At 30.5% G+C, this 27,018-nt stretch overlaps 4 protein-coding genes and 1 long non-coding RNA gene across 14 annotated transcripts; 4 read left to right on the top strand and 1 right to left on the bottom strand.

Annotated features, from left to right (window-relative positions):
* Nucleotides 1–7,027: 7,027 nt before the first annotated feature.
* LOC121206289 (uncharacterized) lies at nt 7,028–7,579 on the bottom strand. Its single transcript, XR_005901382.1, has 2 exons — nt 7,486–7,579; nt 7,028–7,312 (listed from the first exon to the last, which is right to left on the bottom strand). It is a non-coding gene; the product is annotated as an uncharacterized lncRNA (long non-coding RNA).
* A 129-nt stretch (nt 7,580–7,708) lies between these two features.
* On the top strand, nt 7,709–8,759 carry LOC107942706 (oil body-associated protein 1A). The gene is made up of 3 exons (XM_041077151.1): nt 7,709–7,869; nt 7,943–8,346; nt 8,421–8,759. The coding sequence occupies exons 1-3, from the start codon at nt 7,748–7,750 to the stop codon at nt 8,594–8,596; spliced, it is 702 nt and encodes a 233-aa protein (XP_040933085.1). The 5' UTR covers nt 7,709–7,747; the 3' UTR covers nt 8,597–8,759.
* A 1,250-nt stretch (nt 8,760–10,009) lies between these two features.
* LOC107942717 (oil body-associated protein 1A) lies at nt 10,010–11,257 on the top strand. The gene is made up of 3 exons (XM_016876438.2): nt 10,010–10,171; nt 10,471–10,874; nt 10,956–11,257. Exons 1-3 carry the CDS (start codon nt 10,053–10,055, stop codon nt 11,132–11,134), a joined length of 702 nt encoding a protein of 233 aa, XP_016731927.2. The 5' UTR covers nt 10,010–10,052; the 3' UTR covers nt 11,135–11,257.
* Nucleotides 11,258–15,731: 4,474 nt separating this feature from the next.
* On the top strand, nt 15,732–18,940 carry LOC107942716 (protein BCCIP homolog). 9 transcript variants are annotated; one of them, XM_041077148.1, is made up of 9 exons: nt 15,779–15,987; nt 16,331–16,485; nt 16,618–16,688; nt 16,788–17,012; nt 17,691–17,900; nt 18,018–18,083; nt 18,170–18,259; nt 18,367–18,423; nt 18,626–18,940. In XM_041077148.1, exons 2-9 carry the CDS (start codon nt 16,344–16,346, stop codon nt 18,722–18,724), a joined length of 960 nt encoding a protein of 319 aa, XP_040933082.1. In that variant the 5' UTR covers nt 15,779–15,987; nt 16,331–16,343; the 3' UTR covers nt 18,725–18,940. The 9 variants fall into 9 exon arrangements, with proteins under 9 accessions (XP_016731925.1, XP_040933082.1, XP_040933084.1 ...); XM_041077150.1 differs by having other exon boundaries at nt 15,782–15,987; nt 18,173–18,259; XM_016876435.2 differs by having other exon boundaries at nt 15,782–15,987; nt 18,158–18,259.
* A 3,750-nt stretch (nt 18,941–22,690) lies between these two features.
* LOC107942711 (transcription factor bHLH77) lies at nt 22,691–24,702 on the top strand. 2 transcript variants are annotated; one of them, XR_001695911.2, is made up of 5 exons: nt 22,691–23,476; nt 23,555–23,725; nt 23,809–23,874; nt 23,952–24,181; nt 24,271–24,702. XR_001695911.2 is itself a non-coding variant. In XM_016876431.2 (4 exons), the coding sequence occupies exons 1-4, from the start codon at nt 23,456–23,458 to the stop codon at nt 24,120–24,122; spliced, it is 429 nt and encodes a 142-aa protein (XP_016731920.1). In that variant the 5' UTR covers nt 22,691–23,455; the 3' UTR covers nt 24,123–24,702. The 2 variants fall into 2 exon arrangements, 1 of the variants encoding a protein (XP_016731920.1); XM_016876431.2 differs by having other exon boundaries at nt 23,952–24,702.
* The last annotated feature ends 2,316 nt before the right edge of the window (nt 24,703–27,018 follow it).

Here is a 27,018-nt window from a genome sequence, read left to right as displayed (position 1 = left end):
ACACCATAACTATGGTTAAATTTGTAATAGAGTGCACCATCTTGATCAACTTTTGATGATTTCATTTTAGCTTTATCACTGTTAAATTGTGCCAATAATGAATTTGGGCTAACCATGATGGCAATGTTAAAATTTCTCAGAAAATTCTTTTGTAATGAAGATGCACAAAATCAGTCTGTAAACGGCCCTAATTTCCTCTCTACTTTTTTGGAAAAAAAATTAACAAAAATAATTAAATGTGAGTTTAGAAGGGCGGTAAGATACGGTGTAGTGCGTTTAGCTTACTTTTTGTCTCATGCTTAATATTGTTACAGTATTTAATCTCGCATTTATCACTATTTTTACACTAACCGTAATTAAACACACCGCCCATTTAAACCCACGTTAAAAAAAAAATACTAAAACTGCAACTATTAACATCGCTTGTAGAGAAAGCATAGCAGACTATTGACACTGCTACTTCTTTCAAGTAAAGTAGAACGAGTTTTATTTATGAATATCCTTTACTTAGTAGTATCTAGGGGATCTTGTTTTCTAGAAAAATCATTAAGAGAACAGTTAAAAAAATACTAAAAATAAATTGCGAAAGAGAAAAGTTTGTATATTTTATAATTAAATTTAAATAAAATATAAGTATAGTCGTATATATCAAATATATCAAAACTTACAACGCAAATTATAGATATAATAAAATTTGAAATTACAAAAAATATATGTATATATTCAAACTTAAATTAGAATAAATTTAGATAATACTCATGTATATGATAAGACTTGAATAACATCAAACGATTTGGATTGAACCTAGTCCCAAAGGTTTAACAAAAAATTACTTATTTATTTAATTTCGAAATTATAAAATTATAAATTAATTTAATAATAAAATTATATTTTGACCCTTCCTAAATTTTAAATTTTAATTATGACTTTACAAAAATGAAAATTTTATAATTTAATCTATTGAAAATTTATAAAATTTTACATTCTTACAATGATGAAATTACATCTTAACTCTTTCTAAAATTTATAATTTAATTTTCACCCTTCAAATAAAATTATCGCTCTACCCATAGTCTTAACCTATCACTAGAGTATGGATTATGGGTGTAATAAAGTTAAAAAAAATTTTGGCATAATAACTTATTTTACTCTTCAACTTTATAAAAAAAACTATTTTAGTCATTTATTTAATTTTTTTGCCTCTTTTAGTCCTTAAACTTACGTTGTTTATTAAATCAACTCAAAATGGAAGGATAAATTAATATCTATAAACTTTACCGACGTGGCACACACGTGATTGCCGTTTCATCAATTAATTAATTTTTAAATTAATTAATTTCTAACATGACATTCACATGGCAGTGATTTGACCAACTCAAACAATGTAAGTTTAAATGCTAAAAGAGGCAAAAAAAATGGGAGCTAAAATAATTTTTTTTAAAGTTGAAAGGTCAAATAAGTTATCATACCTAAAAAATTATGCAAACCAACTTAGTTGAAATGGCAAAGTTAAAGAGAAAATCATGAGATTTGAAAATATTTTTTTCTAGATTTATCAAAATATAAAAAGATATAAATAACCTCAAAATAAAAATCCGATTAATGGGTCATAATGACTTTATAAATAATAAATATAGATTAAATCAATGTTTTATATCAAGTCCATTCGCAAACGATAAGGGATTTTATTTTTACTCTTAAGGGTGAGCAAAACTCGATTCGATTCGAAAAAATTTTAAAAAATTTAAATTTTGAGTTCGAGTCGAATTGAACTTTACAATTCAAATAACTCAAATAATTCGAATAATAGATTGGTATAAATACGCCTTTTGTTCCTTCTAATTTTGAAAATGAGCAAATTATTCTCCCTCTTAACAAAAAATACAAAATAATTTCAAAATAAACTTAGAAAATTCAAAATAATTTTTAAAATTCAAAATATTTATAAAAATTCTAAAATTTATATATTTTTAAATTATAATTTTTAAAAAAAAATTAAAGAATATATAAAGAAAGTTAATGTAACACCCCTCACCCGTATCCAACGTCGGAATAGGGTTTGAGGCGTTAACGGACTTAAACATTCACAACAACACATAACATATTACCAACCATGTAACGCCCCTAACCCGAATCCGTCACCGGAATAGAGTTACGGAGCATTACCGGAGTTACCGATTCATTTATCAGATATTTCATTAATCCGATATCTTTTCTTTTCCACGTTCAAGTCTCGTATTCAAGTCATCCGGATCTTTATAATGAAATTTGATCGTCGTTTTCATTTATTTCATGTAATAATACATTCAACTAATGCTCTAAACAAAATTATCATTTTACCCCTAAACTTTTAATTAATGACGATTTCATCCTTAGGTTAAAATAAAATTATTGCAATTTAATCTTTATTTCCAGCCGTTATTCTCACACAAATTGATAACAACCTATGAATTCTATAAAATGTCAGAATTTTTCATAATTTCAACACTTTTCAATTTAATCCTTAAAACATGTTTTTCTCTGATCTTGAGCTAAATTAATAATTTCATTCAATTTTGTAATTTAAATAATAAAATAATCCATTTCATGCAAATTGGTCATTTTTAACATTTTTTTACAAAATTGCCCATAAAATTTTACTTCTATTCAATTTAGTCCATGAGCCTAAAACATACAAATTAGCCATGCTAGCTGAATATTCATACATATTTTCCTCCTCCTCCTCTCCATTCCACATCCTTAATTTATATGACATGCAACAAGTAACATTATCAATAATTTCACTATTTACTTATGTATATTCAAAACTGTCCATTTGCGTCATAGTCACTAAATTATTTATATCTTAAGCTACAGAACTCGAAATTAAAATCCGCTAATTTTCCCTGAAACTAGACTTACTTATCTTGTTACCATAAAATTTTCAGAATTTTTGTTTTAGCCAATAAATACAGTTTATTCTTTAAAGTTGCCCCTGTTCTGCTGTCTGACAGTTCCTACCCTTCTTCACTAAGAATTAATTATCTCATCGTACGAGATTCGGATGATGTTCCCGCTTATTTTTATTGAAAATAGACTCTTTAAGGATTTTAAAAATATAAATTTAATTCCTTAATTATTTTTCTCCAATTTTTGATGATTTTCCAAAGTCAGAACAGGGGAACCCGAAATCATTCTGACATTGTCTCACAAAACTTATTATATCTCATGATTTACAATTCCATTTCTTACACCGTTTCTTCTATAAGAAACTAGACTCAATAAGCTTTAATTTCATATTTCATTCATACTCTAATTAGATTTCTACAATTTTTGGAGATTTTTCAAAGTTAAACTATTGCTGCTGTCCAAAACTGTTTTAGTGCAAAATGTTGATTTTCATTTTGCCCCAAATTTCACAGTTCATACAATTCAGTCCTTACTTAATTAACCCCTCAATTAAAATAATTTTCTCAATTAATACTTTTACTAGACATTATAAGTTATTTCATAACTATTGAAATTCAGAATTTCCACATAAAACTCTAACTTCAAACTCTTTTACAATTTAGGTCCCAAACATTCACTTTCTATTCAATTCTTTCAATAAAATCAGCATATAAACAATTTAAAGCTCTAATTATATATCAAATCATCATATAATTCCATAACATATTCATATAAACTTTCAATTTCTTTCATAGAATCAAGAACTAATGAATTCAACAAATGGACCTAGTTGTAAAAGTCACAAAAACACAAAAATTTCAAGAAATAATCAAGAATTGAACTTACTTGTGGTAAAAATATGAAAAACCAGCTTAAGGGAACTCTTCCATGGTGTTTTTTCTGATGAGGATGCAGAAAAATAAAGAGAAATCTAGATAATTCCACTTTAGTCCTAGCTTTATTAAGTAAATTTTGCAATTTTCCAATTTTGCCCTTATTTTCTTGGTGATTTCATGCTCTTGCCGTCCAGCCCAAATAGACCTTGGGTCTATTTTCCTTTTAAACCCTCTTTCTTTTATCATTTAAGCTATTTAATCATTTCCCACAATTTTGCATTTGATACAATTTAGTCATTTTTGTTCAATTAGCTATCAGTACTTTAAAATTTCTTGACAAAACTTTAATACTAACTTATTAACACTCCATAAATATTTATAAAAATATTTATAGCTCGATTTAAAATTCCCGAGGTCTCGATACCTCGTTTTCAATTCTAATTATTTTAATATATATATTGTACATTTCACTATTTCAAAATTTTTCCTAACTTCACATTTAACTTATACTCACTAAATTAATAATATTTCCTACTCATTTGTCGGATTTAGTGATCTCGAATCACTGTTCCGACACCACTGAAAATTAGGCTGTTACAAACCATGCATGGCAAACAAGCATATGCACATTACCAATATCAAACATAACATAAATAGCTAGATTTATAAGTCAGAATCATTAGCTCACTAAAGACCAATATATTTGGCCAAATTATGATAACACATGTTATAAAACTAGGTCCCTATACATGCCACTTACTTGATAATTCTAGCATATGTGTTTATACGATCTCCAACCCTGAGCTAACCTGACAATATTAAAAGAAATGGAAAGGAGGGGGTAAGCTTTACGCTTAGCAATCTCACATGAAATAATAATAAGCAATTTACTAACATGCTTTCCATAGTAAAACTAACCCAATTGTACATTTACACATGTTCTGGTTGAGCTGCTTTCTTGAGTCACAGTCACTAAATCATTTATATCTGGAGTTACAGAACTCCAAATTAAGATCTGTAAATTTTCCCAAAAATTAGACTCATATATCTTTCCACCATAAAATTTTCAGAATATTTGGTCTAGCCAATAATTACAGTTTATTATTCAAAGTCTCCTCTGTTTTGCTGTTTGATAGCTTCGACCTTTCTTCACTAAAATTTATTTATCTCATAGTACGAGACTCCGATAATGTTCCTGTTTTTTTCTATTAAAAGTATACTCATCAAAGATTCTAAGAATATAAATTATAACCCATAATTATTTTTCTACAAATTTTAAAAATTTTTCCAAGTCAGAACAGGGGATCTCGAATTCATTCTGACACTGTCTCACAAAAATTAGAATATCACATAATATACAACTCTTTTGCTCCACTATTACCTTTATATGAAAATAGACTCATTAAGAATTTATTTGAAATTTAATTCAACCTACACAATTTTTAGTGAATTTTCAAATTCACATAACTGCTGCTGTCCAACATTATTTTACTACTAAAATTTACTCTTACATAATTTCACTTAATCCATTTTGTCTTATCGAAGTTCACTCAAATATCGAGCATATTACTCAAAATTTTCTTAAACATATACCTGCACTTATTCATCATGTAATCATGTTCACATGTATTTTTACTTAATCGATTTTCCTGTTGAACTCTTCGGAATAATAACTGATACTCAGTTGCCTGCACATATTTTCACACTTGTAGCCAAAGCTATCTGATACGTATAATAGCTTGCACTTAGTACTACACATGCGACCAATTATCCAGTACACATAGTAGCTTGCACTTAGTACTATACACGTGACCTCATAATAGATCATTCCTATCGTTTTATTCCGAAGGCTCAACCGGGAAATTCCTCACTTTCCAACATGTTACAATTTATTCGTAGTCCTTTTTCAATTTGCAATTTACAACAATTAATCATTCTATAGGCAACCACATTTCATATGATAACAAAATATAATAAAATAAAAAGAATCGATAAATTATTTATGTACAAACTTACCTCGGATCCAGAAATGGCAATTTACCATTCTAGTCCATAACCTTGTATTTTCTCGATTTAAGCCCAAATCTCGATTTCCTTGATTATTAAGCTTGGAAGCTTGGCCAAACCCTAACCATGGCTGCTCTTGGTACATTCTGCTGTAGCAAGAAGAAAGGGACACATTTGGGGTTTAAAATTTCTCTTTTAATTCATTTTACCCCTAAATGACCAAAATGCCCTTTTTACTATTCTTTCAAATTTTACCCAATCAAGGCCATTTTTGTCCAACAAGTTATACAATGGTTTAATTATCATTTAAGGACCTCCCATTTAAAATTTCATAACAAATTGATACCTCTAACATGTAGAACTCAACTTTTGCACTTTTTACAATTTAGTCCTTTTTACTAAATTGAGTGCCCAAACGTCGAAATTTTCGAACGAATTTTTCACGAAATCATTTCGTGAAATCGTAGACCATAAAAATATAATAAAAATGAAATTTTACTCATCGGATTTGTGGTCCCGAAACCAATGTTCCGACTAAACACAAAATCAGGATGTTACAGTTAAAATTTTAAATTTTTTAAAATAATAATTTTGGGATCTGAATAAATTAATTAATTATTCAAGTTTATGATACTAAAGTATCTTTTTTTTGTTATTTTGCTTTGAAAAAGGTTTCAAATATATATAGTTTCAAATTTATGTGCTCTAACATGTAATTAGTTATACTGTAACAAGATTTTAATTTGACATGTTTAATTTTTCAAGTTAACTCAAATAATTTTACTTGATTCGACTTGACTCAATTCGAAAAAAAATTAAATCAAGCTAGGATGATAAAATATGAGTATATGACTCATCAACTCAAAAAAATTTTCACTTAATTCTATTGAATGCTCACTCTTATTACTTGTAGTATAATATTTCCATCCCTAAGTTCTTATCACAGTGCTTAGTGGGAATATTATTTATTTAGTATGCTTAAATATATAATTTAATTATAGATTAATTTTAATTAATAAATTTAGTCATTTACATGACTTGATGTGGAAAAAATTATTATTATTTATTTATTTTTTAAAATGTTTTATAATTTTTTAAAAGCGTTTTTACTCATATTTTAGTTTTAAATTTAAATTTTTACTGATTATTTTTATTTTATATCTACCTATAATAATAAAATAATTAATATATATATATATAATAAGTTTTCTCGTCTTATGACATTTAAAACTAACCTGCAGCATAAAAGAAGCTAATTAGACGGACAAGCTCGATCCTTTTTTTATAGAAAAAAAGTAGAAATTTTCAAACTAAGGTGGAAATATGTGAATGATATTAAGCAGAATTGGACTTCTCATCTTGCTGCTCCTCTTTTGGTGGTCATACTTGTCTCAATTTTTACCTTCGTCTGCTTTAGCTTACCTGAAAATACAATGACAGCCACAGGGTTGTGTTGATTCACAAACAGATAAAAAGGAGAATGACCTGCGGTAAAAGCTTGAAATTGAAGTTCATGCATATTCTGTTCTTTGGGTTTCTCTCTGGGATCATCGACGTCAATACATCAAAAAAGAAACAGTAATTCATTAGACTGAAGCAAGAACTTGACAATCGTTATATGCATATAGCTTATTGAAGTATAAGTTGAAGACAGAGAAGAGACAGAGAAGAGCTCAATTCTCACAACATGCAGTGCAATATAAAATATAATCACCTTTGATTTTCATCCTCGTCTTCATCCTCAGCCTGGTTTTATGTTTTCAAGTACAGGTGTCAGCATTATGTGATTCTTTTTTTATAATACTAGTATAGAAGATATAATAGCTGTCATGAGAAGCTGTGTTGGTTGCCACGTCTATTGTATTCCCCTCCCACGCGTAGCTCTGCATGCCAAGGCAAGCTCCCTATCATGGCAGCTTAAAACCCTCCATGGAGCCTTAATCTCTCTAAACCAGTTACTAAGCAACCACAAAGCGATGTCGAATCATGCGCAAGTTCCAGGCGAGCCCACTGAAACCACCACTTCCCTCGTCGAGACCGCCACCGGTGCCATCCAAGGCTTCCGCCCCATCAAACAAATCCATGAACATCTCTGCGCGTGCGTATTAATCTTCCTTCCCTATTCCGTTTCAATGTTTTTTTAAAAGTTAAATCATTTGTTGTTGTTGTAGATTTCATTTCTATGGCTACGACATGACCCGTCAAGTCGAAGCGCACCATTTCTGCGCACATCAAAACGAAGAAATGCGACAATGTCTCATATATGACACCCCCGAAGCCGATGCAAAGCTCATCGGATTGGAGTATATGATATCGGAGAATTTGTTTTTGACGTTGCCGGACGAAGAGAAGCCGCTTTGGCATTCGCATTTGTACGAAGTGAAGAGTGGGGTGTTGTTTATGCCGCGAGTTCCGGGGCCAATCGAGAGGCATGGTCTGGACAAAGTTTGCAAGACTTATGGGAAGACCATCCATTTTTGGCAAGTCGATAAAGGTGATAATCTCCCTCTTGGGTTACCTCAATTGATGATGGCTCTCACTAGAGATGGTCAGCTCGATGAAGAACTTGGTCGAGGTAATAATCGAAGTGTGTGTTTTTTTTTTTTATGATTTGGATTTGGGGTATCTGAATGAATAAATGAATGGCAGATGTGGAGAAGCGATTTGGGGTATCATTTGAGAAAGAGAGGGCGAAGAGAGCTGAGTTGACGGGTCCAACACATGGGATTCATCCATTGGCAAATGGAGGTGGGAAAGGGCTGATCCCTAAACTCAGGGAGGTGGATTGTAAGCCTGCTGATTCAGTTCCCCGGGTCTTCGTTTGAATCATCGTATCTTTTGAGTATACCTTTCTTAACAGCAATTACGAGGTGAAACTGATGTGATCAAAGAATAGAATCTACCATTGTCCCTCATGTTTATGTTGTTGTAATTTTGATATTTGTGTGATGTATTGGATATAAATAACATCTTTGTTTTTTTTTTCAAGTATTTATTCTTAATTATTTGTGTATTTTCGATGTATATATTTAATATCAAATCTAATTTGATATATCTACTTCTGATATTTATTCTACCACATGTTGATATACATCAATAAGTTGAAATGGTTGAAATAAATGTAACTAGACCTTCTAGTCTCTTAATTATAGACTTCTTTTAAGTACTTAATAAAGATTAATGGGAGAAATAATTTTATGAAATAGAGATATTATTATTTTTGAATAATTTTATATTATATTAATAATTTTAAAATTTAAATTTAAATTTAGTTTTTATTAAGATAAAAATAATAAAATTTATGCTGATATAATATAAAATTATTATTATTAAAAAAATACAGATGAAATGACATCAATCTTTTCCATAGATAAAAGACCCTGTTATTAAATTTAATATTTTAATACAGTTTATTGCTATTTCATTTGAAATTTAGGATATAATTATTTTATATTCTAAATGTCGATTGTTTTTGCCACTTATCAAATTTTTAAGTAATATTGAGGGTTAAAGTGCTTAAAAAGAGAAAGATCAAAATCTCAAAAATTATAAATATTAAAGGTCAATTTGACATTACACCTTTGTTATTTTATAAATTACCAACTGAATTGATTGATAGATTATACCAATTTAATCACATAATTATATTAATAATTAGGTATAAATGAAAATAAGAAAATATTTAATATTAACCATTTAAGATTTTGTTTTTTTTTTTGAAAATCCATTTCATTTAAAAAAAAAGTAGAAATAAAACTGAACAAAACTCTCTTAAAGACAAAGAACAACAAAGTCCCATACCTAGTTACATTGAACAGAGAAAGTGATTGAGAACTTTAATCCCATACCAAACGAAGGTCGTAAGGCTAGTAAACTTAAATTTTATGAGGGAGAAAAGAAGTTGTTTTACTTGAACCGGGTCTCGAACAAAAAAAGACGTCAATACATTACCACGATCTTCTCAACTAATGAGATAGTCAATCATCAATTATGATGCGATGATTCTTTACTCTCATGGTAATGAAAAATATGTTTTACCTAAATAAACGATGCCTAGAAAAAATTGAGTTCAGTGAAAAATTAAATTGAGTTGATGGGGGTTGAGGGTGTATATGTAGATTATAGCTGTCAATAGAAGCGATGTTCATTGCCACGTCTATGGTATCCCTTCCACGCGTAACTCTGCATGCACCATCAACACTCTCAAGCTTCGATCACGGCAGCTTAAAACCCTCCGCCGATCCTTAAATCCCAAACCGCTAATTAGCCAACCAAAAAACCATGTATCACCCTCAAGTTCCAGGCGAGCCCACCCAAACCACCACTTCCCTCGTCGAGACTGCCACCGGCGCCATCCAAAGCTTCCGCCCTATCAAACAAATCCATCAACACCTCTGCGCGTAATTCCCCCTTCTAATCTTCATTTCCTGTTATGTTTCAATGTTTTTTTAAGTTGATATCACTTTGTTATCGTTACAACAAAATCTGCATTTAATTACGCTTTTGCGATGTTACATTACGATATAAAATGTAGCTAAAAGAACAGAACAGCGTTTTAGCGACGTTGATGCATAAAAAAACGTTGCTAATTCCGGCTAGTAATCACCAATGTTTGTTAAACTCGATCAGATCCGTTGGTCTGACTGATCTGAGTACTAGTCCAGAAAGAAATAGTTAAAATTCTAAATTTTTTTTGTAGATTTCATTTCTATGGCTACGACATGACCCGTCAAGTCGAAGCGCACCATTTCTGCGCACATCAAAACGAAGAAATGCGACAATGTCTCATATATGACACCCCAGAAGCCGATGCAAAGCTCATCGGATTGGAGTACATCATATCGGAGAATTTGTTTTTGACGTTGCCGGACGAAGAGAAGCCGCTTTGGCATTCACATTTGTACGAAGTGAAGAGTGGGGTGTTGTTTATGCCGCGAGTTCCAGGGCCGATCGAGAGGCAAGATCTGGACAAAGTTTGCAAGACTTATGGGAAGACCATCCATTTTTGGCAAGTCGATAAAGGTGATAATCTCCCTCTTGGGTTACCTCAATTGATGATGACTCTCACAAGAGATGGTCAGCTTTATGATGAACTTGCTCGAGGTAAGTACACCGAACCCATCAGTCTAGTTCCGGACCTCCAGTTAAATACAAACTATTGAAAGGGAAATAATAATGATGCAGATGTAGAGAAGCGATTTGGGGTATCATTTGAGAAAGAAAGGGCGAAGCGAGCTGACATGGAGGGTCCGACACATGGCATTCATCCATTGGCCAATGGTGGTGGGAAAGGGCTGATCACCAAACTCAGGGAGCTCCATTGCAACCGTACTGATCCTTCATTTGCATCATCACAGCTTTAATATAGTAATCTTTTTAGCAGTAATGCACCTTTCGTTCTCTGCAACAGTTACAAGCCAAGCACTACTGTAATAAAACTACACAATCTACTTTTGTATCTTATGTTATATATGATGCTTTTTTAAGTATTTGTCTTTAATCTTCATATTATGTATGATGGTTTTAATATGTTTATTAAATCGATGTAGTATAATAATCAACAAATGTTACTTGTAAGTATGGCACTGATGTTGGGTGCAAGTATGATAACATTCAGGGCGTTTTTGATATTTTTGGACTATTTTCAGTCTCCAAGCAAAGCAAAACAATAAAATGAGCTTAAAGAGAAAATATTTTTTAAGTCCTTAAAAATTGGTAAAAAAAAAATTTAGACCTTTTTGGCCTCGTGACTTTTAAAGGTTAAAATTATTTTTGAACCTTTTAAAAATTATAAAACAAGAACTTTTTTTAGTCTTGGCTTCTGAGCAGTCGCACCAGGGGTTGGACGGATGTTTACTCTATTAATTGATTAACTACTAATTATTGCTATAAAATTTAAAATAATTATATTTTAGATTAGTTATCAAGTGAAGCCGGTGAGTGCCCATAGTTAGTCTGCTTTTCCCAGACCCATCTGTATTAAGTTTGAGAATTCATTCGTATCATGAGGTTTCCAAGAGACTGGAGTTATGGTAGGGAGAGGAACACGATGAATCACAGAAGAATAAGAAACAAATTTCCCTTTTCTTTGGTTCGAGTTAACCAAAATTCCTAAATAGCAAATGCGAACACTGCATGCCGAAGGTGGTTAGGAGAAAAGCTCATTCCTTAGACTTAGAGAACAGGTTAACAGTAAGCCAATTTATTCAAGAGGGCTAAGGTCTCAATTTATAATGAATTGAATTAGACAACACAATATTGAAGAATGTGGGAGATCTTTTCAAGGACTATAAAGTACCACGGACAAAGTTCCTCCAACAAAAAATGTCTACTTCTAAGAAAGGTCCTCGTTGGAATAGTGCAATGCCCACATTTAAAAAAAAAATATTTAATCGGGGGAGTTTGGCTTTCCATATTGACTTCCAAAGGCCATTAGGATTGAGGGTTCTGGTATCAATACCAACAACAAGATCATAAGCACTAGCCAAAGAAAAGTTCCCATCACTAGTGCACCCCATCATAAGGGATCAGACCATTGGGCAAAGTCAGATTGAGGGTACTTGATAATACCAATCAAAACTTGGGGTAAATTCAAAGAGGGACATGAAGGCCTTTAATCTTCTCACTTAATGGGTGTTTAATCCGTTAACCGACTCGAAATAATATGAACTGAATTAATCGACTTTTCAAAATTTTTAACTGTTAATCGAACTGAAATTTTTTCAAAAAAATTAACCGAACCAAAAATTTTTCGGTTAATTAGGTCGGTTAACCGAATTAACTGAAAATTATATGTTTTTTAATTTTTGGTTAAGATAAGTATAAAATTAACCGAATTAATCGAATTAATAGAATTAACAAAATTACCCGAATTAACCGAATTATTTTTATAAAATTATATGTTTTTTTATTTTTATTTTTAGTTTTAGATTTTTATTTTTATTTTTATTTATTAAATTATTTGTAATTTTTATTATTGGGTTGGGTAATTGGGTTGGGCTGGGTACTTAGGTCAATATATATTAGATTGGGTATTTAGCTCTATGTTGGATTGGGTTTGAGTGAATAGTGGGCTATTTATATATTATAATTTTATTTATTAATTTTTCGGTTAAACCGAAAAAATTCGGTTAATCGACTGGTTTCGAACCGAATTAACCGTTAACCGAAAACACAAAAAATTATTAACCAACCCCTGACTGAATTAATTCGGTTAACCGAATAATTAACCGAATTCAGTCGATTAACCAAATTTTTTCGGTTTTAACCGAATTTTGCACACCCCTAGCTTATCCCACACTTGTTTAAAAATCACGAGTTCCTCTTCTCTTAAGAATGGTCCCTAGAGCAATTTTTTTAAAGGTCCTATGCCTGACCAGTTATCCATCCAAAAGTTCACAGAATGACCATCTTTTATCACACATCTGAATCCAAAAGTTAGGAGTGAACTAATACTCCGGAGAGATTTTCAGGTCAGTGAAACATTTAAAGCTGATAAAGAATTCCTAGGATCCTGGACATATTTTGCCATGAGCAACTTAACCCAAATACTATCCTTCTCATATATGAGTATCCATCTCAATTTCATAATAAGAGCTTGATTTTTAAATTTGGCAACCGGAATACTTAAACCACCCAAGGCTTTGGGACGAGATATACCCTTCCAATTAACGGAATAGATTTTTCTTACCCTTATTGACTACCCCACAAAAATACTCTGTTAAGTTTATCTAGTAGACTAAAAATGCTAGTCGGGAGTATCCTGATCTGTAAAAAGTAGTTGGGAATAGAGGCCATAGTATATTGCAGAAGAACCAACCTACCAACTAGGGAAAGGAGGTTTGCCTTCTAGGCTTTCAATTTGTTTTGGATCTTATCCACAGTGAAGTTAAAATAAGGATTGAAAATCCCAGATATTTTCCAATGTCCGAGGATTCTTGGATTCCTAAGAAATTGACTATCAGAGCCTTTATACATGGCAAACAATTGGGAAAGAAAACTATTTTAGATTTTTGAAATTTAATACACTAACCAGATTCCCTCGTAAATAGATTTTTGAAATTTTTGGAACCTGCTTTCTCGAGGAAAGGAAGTTCCCTTCCCATGCCATTAGTCTAGCTCACCCCGTCTTCTGCGCATCAAAGAAAAGATTTTCGTCTCCAACTCTAATAAAAAAGACATTCTCCACGATATACTTACCCTTACCTTAATGTCAAGGCTGACTGAATTTCATGCTTTTAAGGCAACCTCGATTGGAATTAGACCTCTTGACTTTCCTTTGGGTAGACTAAGAGCTCTTTCTTCAATAAAGGTTTTGAACAGTTCAATGGCAGATCCCCTCTCTGGAAGGTACGGCATTCAGCTTGTGGATCGAATTGGAGAAGCTTAGGCCGCTCCTCGACGCTCGTATCAATTGCCATTCTTTTTGATCAATTGCATGAAGAATTTGGAGATGAAGAAATTCCATACATAAGATAAACAAGTAGGGAGAGAGATGATCTCGTTGTCTAATTCCACGAGAAGGATTGATCGTTAAAAAATTGAAATTCAAAGTTGGGTATCTTTTTGGAAACTATATGTAGATTATTTATCCAAATTTTATTCTAATATAAGTTTTGATTTAGAATATAGGATTGAATATAGGTTTTTAAGTTGACCCGATTCCAAATTTCATGGGTCAGACAATTCAATTTGAATATAAGTTTTTGACTTGACCCGATTCATTATTTAAAATTAAAAAAATACATAAAAATAATTTTACATTAATATTTATATATTTTTATAATTAACTTTAAATAAAAATGTTTATTTATTATTTTTTAAAACTATGTTATTGGCCCATTTGATAAGCTGAGCCAACTAAGCTTAGACTTGAAAAATTTTTTGGAATTGAATTTAGGCTGGGCTAGGTCGACACATGAGTACCTCTAAGTTTTATTATTTATTCAATAAAATAATCTCCATATATAGAGGTCCTATTTATGTTTATTTTAATATAAGTTTACATGTATTGACTGATTGAGTTTTAGCTCGATTAATATTGTTGCTATTGCAACAGTAACAAGGATGTAATTTGAGCACGCTTAATCACGTTTTAACTCCAATTTAATAGTTTATGGGTAAAAGTTAACATTGTAAAAAATGGTTCACATGTCTTTAGTCCATGTATTTTTATTTCTAGGAATTTAATTTCTCTACTTTTCAAAATTTAAATTTCAAATTTCAAATAAAATTGTTAACACTATTAAAATTATACTGTTAAATTTAGGTTCATTATAAAGTCATTTTTTAGTTACATGAGTACCAAGTGAGTATTTTTATTATTTCAAAATGTTAAACCAACAATTTCAACAAAAAAAGTATCAATATTAAGAACTAAACCTAAAATTTGAAACATGAAAATTAAAGGGACTAAATTTCAAATTTATGAAGAGTACAGTGATTTATGGCACATTTTAACCTATTTATATAAATAATTTAAAAAGAAAATTATTTGGTATGCTACCAGTGCCTTATAGATACACATGTCAATTTTATAAAAATACTTATGAAATAAAAAAAATATTATAAATATACCAAATACTCACACATAAGTTAATAGCAAATCTCAAAAGAAAAATCTTAATAGCAGCTTTTATTTAATTGCTTCAATTAAAAAATATTAAGTTTTGCTAAGCGTGATCAAATTACAATTTTATTAATAATTAAGTGATCAAATTATAAAATTATTAATAATTAAATGACTAAATTATAAATTTACTCATCCCCACGTCTAAACTTTGTTAGAAATTTATAATTTTTTGAATTGGAGGAAAATTTATAATTTTTTTAATTGAAGGAATTAAAGTGTAATTTTTTTAACTAATAATCGGATTCGGCTTTATTAAAGTAAATTAAAAGTAAAACCACAAAGTCCAAAAACAAAATAAAACAAAAACGGAAAAGAAGGCCCAAAATTTTAACAATGGCCCGAATAAAATTATCTCCTAAACCATTGATCTACCCGTTTCAAACTTTCCTTTCTTCCTCTTCTACTCCGCCCATTTTCAGTTAAAATTTTTAAGGGCACCTTTAAAAATCTGTTAAAATTCATACTCCAATTAAAACCATCACTCTCGTCGCCGCTTCCTCGGCTGTATCTCTTTATTCGTTCGCTTTAGCTACGGCGGCGCCGTTCGCTAGAATCTCCTCTGAAAAACAAACAACGACGACGAAAGCTACGGTCCTTTTTTCCTTTACTTAGCTTAGTGCTGTTTGAATGTGTAATTAATTTTTGAATATTAGTATCTGATGTTTAAAATTGTAGTTTTTTTTTCTAAAATGTTTTATGCAAACTTTAAATTGAGTAAAGTAAGATACTTTGTTCTCTAAATGATAAATTGTTAATGCATTAGTAAAATCTGAAAAAGGAAAGTACAAAAATATGTAATCATAGAATAAGTTATTTTATTAGGATAGGGATTTAAGGTCTTTGATCCGGCACCTTTTCTGCAAAACCTATATATGTATATGTGTGTGTATACACACTACTAACCCTTGATTTGCTGCCAACTTTTCAGCTGATTAACGAAGATGCCGCGGAAACCAGCTAGGCATCATAGATTGTTACCAGTTCGGCCTTTAACTTTCTCACCATTTGCTCGTTCTGTTGCTCGAGTTGCTACTGCTTACCTGGTTAAACATTACATGCACAATGCGGTGCAGCAATCTGCTGGTTTGTTTTTTTCTTTATTTTGTGTGTGTGCTTAAAGTGATAAATAATTGCTTTTCTGTTGCTGTTATCTGCTTGACTTTTACTGGTATATTTTATTTTCGCATTCTTATTATTTTCTGGCCTAAACTGTAGGTGATGAATTTAAGGAGAAGTTAAAAATCATTGGCAGACACTCCGAGTCATCTGAGGATGAAGAATTTGATGTAAGTACTTAATTACAGGTAACGTTGATTATACTATGAAATATATCTAAAGGTTTTTAGTTAATTTTTCCCTTTTCTTTCTCCTTCTATCTTTAAAAGGGAGTTGTCCAAGCAGATTTTGCATTCTTTGACCCAAAACCAGATGATTTTCATGGTGTGAAAACATTGCTGCAATCCTACCTTGATAACAAGCAATGGGATTTGAGCGGTTTTGTAGACTTGATATTGGGACAAACCACCGTTGGAACTGTCGTTAAATTAGAGGATGATGAAGACAATGGAATTTTTTCTATAATTACTGCCCTTAACTTGGGGAGATACAAGGTAAGAAAGTTATTCTTTTGATCTGAATGGCTGTTAAGTGTTCTTTGTTGAACTGTTTCCTATTGGCAAGATTAATTTACTGACCCTAAGTTGAAATTGATATACTAAAAGGTAATCCATACCATTGATCTGCTAAATATTGCACCATCCTGGTTTTGCCATTGTTGGAATAGATTAAATAGTCACCTTGTACTTGATTGTATAGAATCTTAGTTAAAATCCCATAAAGAGAATAATGGACCAAGTTAAATGACCAATATCATCCGATGTGATAGATCAGGTAGTAGACAACTATGTTGGGTCTTTCTTTTCATTTTTCTTAAAGTGACTGCATCTGAGGCATATTTGGATATAGGTATGAGAATATGATCTTCTAAGTACATTTCAAATGCATGGAAATCTTGAAAAAATTTGAACATACCCATTTTTTATCCTTCTCGTAATCCAACACTCACACCTGAGTCTAGGTAACACAAACAAACAAAACTTTTAAATGAATCTTTCTTGTTGTACTGGTGGTTGATGCCTACCTAAAGGCTAAATATCTTTTATTCCTTCTCGAACTGTGGGTTCTTCAATAAAGTTTATCTGTTGAGGTGCTATTTCTTGTGTCAACATGCGAAACCCTTATATACCAAATGGTGTAGCTAAAATGTTGTGAATGTTGTTGTTCGCTAGGATCACAAATGTATTACAGAGCTCAAGGAGTTCCTTCTTAACATATGCCATGAGAAAGATAAAATAGGAAACTTGAGATCACTTTTGGGAGATGAAGCACAGAAAGTGGGTCTCTTGGTTTCCCAATGTGTAGTGAATCTTCCTCCTGAACTCTTGCCGCCTCTTTATGATGCACTCTTTGATGAAATTTCATGGGCTACCGAAGATGAGGTTAGATTTTGAGTAATGTGTTATACTTAATAAAAAGTATTATCTTCTTTTTCTACCAAAAGCACTTATCATTGATAGTAAACTTATATATATATGTTATTGTTTCACTTTTTGAAGCCCACAGAGGAGTTGCGTAATTCCTTCCGGTTCAAATTTTACTTAGTAGTAAGCAAATTTTACAAGGTATAAGATCTTTCTTGTGCTGCTTTTACTTTTCATATGAGCATATTTTGATTATTCTTTCCCTGACTTTCAAGCTGAATCTACAGCAGAAGAATGCAAATCAGAAAAGGTCTTCAAGCACTGACAAAGATGAGGCTTTCGTATATATTAAGCCTGAAGATGAGATTTTGCATAAGGTATTGATTCTTTGATCCATGTAATGTGTAATGCCATATGTTTTACGTGTCTATTGGTTTGTTTTCGTTTTTACATTTTAATGATTTCCTTTTAAAACACATTTCAGCTGAGCATGTGGTCCTTCCTTTTTCCATTGCAAACTCAACAGGTTGCAACTCATGAGGTTAGTAGAACTCAACATCAAATTTATCATCATCGATCCATTTTAGTTCATCTCTGAATTCTGTTTTTGAGATCTAAAATTTTGATAGTTCACTAACTTGTCTTTACCGTTCTTTTTCAGACCAATGGGGTATAATTACCTTTGTATTCTTGTTTTTGATCAATAACTATAATTATCTTCCAACGGTCGATCTTTTTTGCAGCTAAAAAATTACCAGCTAACAGGGATTGTTATGGCTGTCAAAGCAGAAGACATTTCCTCATTCCGACAACAATTGCATGCTTTGATAAATGGATCTTGAATCTCGTTGAAAGAATGCAAAATTTTTGACACTTTAAGTACTGTATTTGTAACTTAAACGATTTTGCACGAGTTTGTTGTTCCGATAAATGTTGAAGATGCAACCCGATTATGGAGAAGTTGCAGGAAGGTAAGAATCAGACTCCAATTGCAAGCATAGCGAACACTCGGACCTGATTTAGGTGACATTTTTGTTGGAATGAATTTTGTTGTGATATAAGCTTTTTTTTTTTTTTAAACTTTAAATATATATGTTTGTGACTTAAGATCCGTCAAGGGCCCTTGGCTGGGCACGGTAGATTTACTCAAATTCAATCTTGATTCAACTTGAACTCGATTTTTCAAAAAAAAAAAATCCGATTCTAATGGATTGGGTCGTATGTTGGATTTGGGTTTTCTTTTTTGTCATCTCTACTTATAACCCGGTTGAGCATTATTAATAACATATAAAATTATGAATTATATAGTTTCCAAATGAAACGAGTCACTCCTCCACGTAATTTCCAAATGAGCTGAGACTCGTAAACAAACATATGCCGTTTTATATTTTTTATATATTCAAAATTTCGAATTAAGAAAAAGAAAAGTTAGTTTTAAAAAGTGAACATTCTAATAATATTTTTTTAATAACAGTTTTATTTGTGTTAAGATATTTATTATAAAGAGATGATTGTTATACACTTATAATAACTAGTTATTATAGAGAAATAACTGTTGTAGACTTACTAAAAAAAATAAGAATCAAATTAACAAAATTAAAAGGTATATAACATATGCATGTATTATTGTTATTATGTATATTTTATTTTACATTTTTTCACATGATGAATCATAAAGTTCATAAATCTAATAATATCAATTAATCAATATGAGTCTATTTATAAGTTTATTATATATTATTAATACATTAAATATAAATTTTTATTTTATTTAAAAATGAAAAAATAAAGAATTAAACAAGAAAAGAAAAGTAGTTAAAAGGGTTTTAGCATTCCAATACCAAAGTCGGCAGTGAGTTAAGAAAAGTGATTAAAAAGCCAAATAAAGAGGAATCCCCCACAGTTAAATTGTATTATTTATAGCAATAATCATTGGTGAAAGTCGGTGAACATTGAACCCAGAAATTGATCATCATAATACTATGCTTAACGTGTTCACATTTTCTAATCCAAAAACTTTATTAAATTTAAAATATAAAAAAAATAATCTTTAAAGAAATTCAATGTGATGGAGTAATCTAGAGACTCATTTGCCTCAGAGGATTATTCGCAAAAAAATTGCATTATATCGTATACCTAATTGTGTTGAATTTAAAAGGATTGAAGGTTCACATTGATTTTAGTTTCGACAAGTAAATACATACCTATTTAAGGAAAACTTGTTCATTATTTTATCTACTTAATTTGTTCATAGGGTTAATGCAAATCTTTTTTTTTCTAGTTTTTAATTAAATTTTTAAGGAAAATATCTTAATAAGAAGAGAATGATCTAGATTATGTGTAAAAATAAAATTATAATTTGATGAATAATTTAAAATTAAATAATATATTATATTGATAACAAATTACTCTTTGGAGGAAACCCAAACTATATACATTCATATCCATCTTCTTCTTCTTTTTTTTTTTACTCTTAATATATATAGGGGGTAGTGTAAATAGTAACTATATATTCTTAATTGAAGTTATAATGACGGTGATAGAGTATAACCAAGTTCATTGTTTCTTTAGGACGTGGGGCTTTTCTTTAATATATATAGAAGGGTGCTTGTGGGGGGCGCTGGCCTGGGTTGAGGTTAGGTCTAAATATAATTTAATATATTTTATGTTTGGTTAAATTTGATGTGGTTTAAAATTTTGTTTAAATTTGTTCATATTTATAAAAGATTAACCCAAGTTTATTTTAGGCCTGTTCATATTATTTTTTAATTTTTTTAAAAAATATTTATATTATATTGTTTTTATATTTAGTAATTTTATATAATTTTTATTTATTAAATTTTTTTACATAGCCATCTTAACATTATTTTAATATTTAAAATAGAGTAATATTATATATTTAGTATAGATTTAGTTTTTTAATGTATTCTAAATTACGTAATATATAAAAAATAACATAATATAAAAGTATTATACACTCAAATGGTCAGGTTAGGTTTAGGCCTTAAATGTTCAAGCCCGAACCCAACTCATGTTTTAAACGAACTTAATTTTTTTGCCTAAACTCATTTTCCGAATCTAAAATTTTTACCTAAACCCTATCAAATTTCAGACGAACCTTCAAACCTGGACAAATAATCTAAACCATATATACACACAAATATTCATGTGAATATACAATGGTAAAGTTATAATGAGACTATTCACCCAACTGCATTAGCATTTAAATTATATTTTAACGCAAGAAAAACATAAACAATTATACATAATACCATATTGCAAGGCATTTGATAATTTGTTACTAAATATGACTTATAAACAATTATTATTTTCCTTTTATGAAATATCTATGGTTTAAATTAATCACTTTTATTGGTGGGTGGAATTAAATTAAATTAAAAAATAAAATTTCATGTCTAAATCTATTTTTTGAATCAGACAAATTCTTTCCAAATGTCAATCTAACTTAAATTTAAACCTACAACTTGATCGTTCAATGTATATATATATTTGCGTCTATATTCTTTGAATATTTGATATCTAAAATAAATTAATTTTTAACATTAATTTTATGTAAATTTTTATCATATTCGTTTTTATTGATATAATATCTAACATTATTTATAACATTTTTTAAATCTTTAAATAAGAAAATAATGCGTCTCAACACACTTAAACTTACGTTTTCCTGAACCGGTAACAATATTGTTATCAATTAAATTAAGATTTAATCAATAAGAAGTTAACCTTTTGAATTCATTATAATAATAATAATATTAATATTAATATTTTTACAATAAGTACAATCACATTACCTGATATTGTGCAATTCATATTTTCTTTTTCTTGAAAAAATTTCTTTGTGTCCAAAAATTAAAAGGTTCATGAATGTTAGGGAATTAATTATAAATAAAAAAAGTACTTAATTGTTGACTGAACTCTCTTGATTTGACCTATAATTAAACTATTAAATTATAAAAAAGTAACAGTTAGTGGGTTTAAATTTGAGTCACAAAATACACAAATTAAAATAAATAAATAAATTCTAGAGTGGGGGCTAAGCTATTATGAGTTTCCAATTTGAAGGGTGAGATACGATTTCCCAACTCAACTTGCCCACGCCTAGAGAGAGATGACAACGGGTCGGAGCAGTGGGGTTTTGCCTGCCCCATTCCCCTTCCGTATTTCCTTAAATATTAATTTATTAGCTTCGAATTTCATAAAAAAAATATTCAAGACTTTTTTCTCACTTGATATGTCATAGTTTATATATATATTTATTAATATAAATAATGTTTTTTAATGATATTATTAATTGTTTTTAAATATAATTATATTAAAGTCAATTTTATTATATATTTTAAATTAAAATATAAACAGTATTTTAATAATTATTCCGACACAAGGTGAGATGGATGTTTTTTTTTTCTAAATTTGACTCTTATTAATTGAAGAACAAAACCTATTTCGAAATCTGATTTCTTTTTAAAAAAACCTTAATTATATTAGATTAAATTGAAATGAAACACGTCAGGTTTGAGTTTTCTTTATCATCTAATATATATATATAATGAGTATAATTATATTGATAAATACAATACATATTATTACTAAAACATTAATGTTACTTAATTTTATAATAGTATAAATAAATCTCCTCTCTCTCCATGTGTTGAGTGTAAAATTAATTTTACATATTTATCTAATTTTATATTATTTACATTTGCTTATTCCCGTTGTAATATAAATTAAGATGAAACAGACATTTGTCTATCATTGCTTGTTCTTCAGTTCACCCTACCATCTCATTTCTCTTTTAAATTTCTTTCATTGTTCCCTTTTTCCTTTTGCATTTCTAAGCTCCATCACATTCTTTCCACTCAATTCTACTACAAAGCAAAACCTTTTGCTTTTTCCAGAAAAAAAAATTCTGGGTTTTGTTTCTTGATAGGAAAGAAACTTTCTTATTTTTTCTACATTCTTCTTTTCGTTTTTTAATGGCTGAGGGACTTCGAACAGGAGAACAAAAGTGGAATTCGTATCCTTTCGGGATTGAAATGCAAAGACATGAACTGAATTCCGCATCAGAGAAAGTGGGGAATTGTTTTTTCAATCCAAATTGGGATAATTAAATGGTTCAAAGTGGTTCCTTTGACTCCTCATTGAGTTCCATGGTGTCGTCTTCTTCAGCAATATCAAATGCTGAAACTGTTCTACCTGGTTATGAACACAATATGGTGATCAGAAAATTGATTGGAAGATTAGGAAACGATTATAACTATAGTAGTTATACTTCATCACAGCCTTTGATCAAATCCAACAATGCACACTCCATTGAATATAATCCCAAAGCTCAATCTTCCATTTTCATCTGACCCTGGATTTTCTGAAAGAGCTCCTAGATTTTCCAGCTTCAATGGTGAACTTGGATTTAATAGGAATGAATTTCAAGCTAATATTCCAGATTCCAAGCGAGAATCTTTATTAGTTTCTGAAAATATCCCACGCCAAAACAATGTCAATTCCCGGAAAAGGAAATCAATTCCGAGAGAAAAGCAGAGGAAACCCCATCAATGGCAGCTGCTGATAGAAAGGTAATGTAAATTCAGTCACTGCAAATTACTGGGAATTGTTTAAAATTTTCAATTTCTTATATAGCCACAAAATTCCAGATTGTTGCTGGTGCAAAAAGAAGCAAGAAAGATAGAGCTGGTAAAGAACACCATGGCAATGGTGAAAAGCATAATAAGGTGAAATCAAAAGCAGCAATGGCACCAATGGAATATGTCCATGTGAGGGCAAGAAGGGGCCAAGCTACTGATGGTCATAGCCTTGCTGAAAGAGTATGAAATTAAAACCTTAAAACAACAAAATCTAAATTGCCATTTTTGTGTTTCTTTTGCCAATTTTTCGTGTATTTTTCCAGGTTCGAAGAGAGAAAATAAGTGAAAGGATGAAACTTTTACAGGATCTTGTTCCAGGCTGCAACAAGGTAACATATGTGTTCGATATTATGTCCGAATTGGCATTCAACACAGGTTAATAAATTAAGATCAAAATTTGTTTCAGGTGACTGGTAAAGCACTTATGCTTGATGAAATTATTAACTACGTGCAGTCGTTGCAGTGTCAAGTCGAGGTAAACCGGAAATTCGGACCGTCTCCGATGTTGGTTTTCGGGTTTGGTTTACTTAGTTCTAGCATACTCAACCTATATATGTTCTGCTGTTTCTATCTATGAAGTTGGCTACTTTGAATCCAAGAATGGATATTAACATGGAATCTATTGTATCAATGGATGTAAGTTAATGTTAATCTCCATTGTACATTGTTTACGGTATCTCATCCGAACTTTCGAGTGAAGATCTTGAATCCGTTGTGCGTTGCAGATGTTTCGATGTTGCGGATCTTTGCCGAGTACCATGTTTTCGATCGATTCTTCTGCATCTGTATTCGGTTTGGATATGAACACCAGCAAGGGGTGCCTATGCACAATGGTGATCTACATAGCATTGTTCAAATGGGATTTGGCCAAAATCAGCCACAAAGCTATCAAGGTATGGTCGGACATAGGTCCGATATGGGTATGCTAGATTTGTTTGGAAGGTTTTCCATGCATTGGGGTGTTTAAAGGATTACATCTCAATACTCATACCTCGATATGCATCAAATACAGATTGCGATTTCAAAACGAATTGTTTGATGCAATTTTTATTTGATGTAGGGAAAAATTAAGCTCTAATTATCATTAGACGAAACTTCAAAATCTCTTTATATATAGGGAATTATAAAAATGTTAGATTTGGGTATACAATGAGCACAACTGCATTCGATGTTTAAAAGTTTTTTTTTTTAAATATTTGAAGATCATATTTACTTAATTATATATTAATATATCCATTTTCTATCATGTTTCTTGACAACCAAACAACACTACAATAAACTCAAGATGATACCCATTCCAATTGCTTTCATTTTCATGTGGAAATTCTAAACTTGATAATATTAGACAGGCATGAATTTAACTTGAAAAATAATTAAAATATAATATAAAATATGATACAACATGAAAATAATATGAATATATCAATCGAATGTCTCAAAATTTAGATTATAACAAAATAAAGTACACTAACACAATATGAATCAACAAGACCTCTGACCATGCCCTAACATGCTTAGAAAACTAAAATTAGATTAGAAATTATAGGCGGTGTCTACAAGTGTACAAGTCAAATTGTAATATAGTTTATTATAGCAAAATCCTGAAAGTATACTGAGGATCGTACTTAAAGAAGGTTTGCTTAAACTAAATTGAAATTACAAATTAACACACTAAATAGGTCTAAATATTATTCACGCTAAAACCATAGTACGACAGAATAAAATAGTAGAAAAATATCTCAATCAAAATCAATTAAAAGCAAGCAAAAGGGTGAATCACTTACGTGTTCATGATTAACTTAAGTTTAGGGTTTTTTTAACTAATTAGCTAACAATTAACCTAATTAATACCTTTCGGCCTATAATGAGATTAGCCGATCGACTTAGTTTACTTATCTTTCAACCTGATAAACTAAACCGAGTTAGAATAAGTTTATTCCAAGCAGACTATCATTTCGGTCTCATCTATCCAAGTGTCTTCCTAGAGTCATCAATTATAAGGTTTATTCCATTTAATCTACTCCAGCTAACTAGCTGTGAGACCCTTAACCCAAGCTAATCAATCCCACTTCAGACTGTCAACCTTCCTAGGGTTTAGTTTTGAGCCATTCTAGATGAAAAATTTCCTATCAATTTATTAAACATTCAACAAGAAGTAAAAATAAAGAGAATAGATAATAGATGCTCCGAATCCGAAGATCTTGAATTGCACCTGAATTTTGAAATTCTTAATTGATGTGTTGATTATTGACGAAAAAATGATTACAAAACGAAATAGAAAATAAAATAAAATAAATTGATATTGTAATTGAAAGAAACATTTACAATTGAAAAAGAAATTGAAATCTAGACTAAACCATAATTAAGAATAGAAAAATAAAGTTTGAATCATGAACTGAGCTCCCCAATTAAGTTTTGAGAGTAACATTTATAGTGTTTGAGTTAGATAACCATATTAGGTCAATTACAAGCTGCCAAACATGTTAATTATGATTGTGCGGATGAAAAACACTTTTGGTTGTCAAATGGGCCTCGTCGAATCTATGTCGTGACACCCTATAGCTGGTGTTGTGACATTGAAGGTCGTATGTTCCCCCCTTTGGCTCGAAGCTAAATGTCACGATAGTGGCTTGTGGACGTCGCAACATCGATTGCCTTAGCTCACCTTTTGAAGTTGTGCTTGAAATTCTTTTAAGTATTGAGGCTAGCTTTGTTATTGCGACATCAGAGGCAATCCACTGACTCATCGGCGTAAAATGTCGTCCCGTATGCTTAATCAATACGTTAGTTCCTCTTTAGGCTCAGATTGGCCTATCCTCTTTAGGCTCGTATTGGCCTAACAGGTCATAAAACAACACTAAAACTTCATTTTGTTAAACTTAAATGCAAAACTAAATAAGTCCAAAAACGAACTAGAAAGGTATAAAATAACTTGAATACAAGTTCATTAAGTGTTGAAAAAAGCTTAAGTTTCCACAGCAAATTGTGGCAAATCAACCCCATGATTAGAATGACTATTGTTTATGATCTTTTGAAGATGAAATATTTAGGTATTGGCCTCTTGGGCACATGTTTTAATGGTAAATTATATATTTAGGCACTTATTAATGGTTTAATTACCAAATTTCAAAAAGGTTATGATATGGTCACTAGCGTTATCAATTTGTTACATTTTGGTCACTAATCCATTAATTGCCCTTGACATTATAACAGTTAGCTAATATGGCATGTTAAATCATCATTTCAAACAAGAATATTGTAACCATTACTGACTTAAAAGGAAATTTTTGAAAAATTTAATGACCATTTTGTAACTTTTTAAAGTTGAATAACCAAAATGAAAACTTAATAATAGCTTAATAACCTTAGGTATAGTTTATCCTTATATAATTTTTATACATCTAGTATGTTAAAAATAAACATATAATAATATTCATTCTTGTTACAACTCAACCCACGCTACTAAATAGGTA

This window comes from Gossypium hirsutum, chromosome A09 (assembly GCF_007990345.1).
Source record: "Gossypium hirsutum isolate 1008001.06 chromosome A09, Gossypium_hirsutum_v2.1, whole genome shotgun sequence".
Lineage (NCBI taxonomy): Eukaryota > Viridiplantae > Streptophyta > Magnoliopsida > Malvales > Malvaceae > Gossypium > Gossypium hirsutum.
Note: the sequence above shows the minus strand (reverse complement) of the source record. Positions and strands in the feature narration are given on the sequence as shown.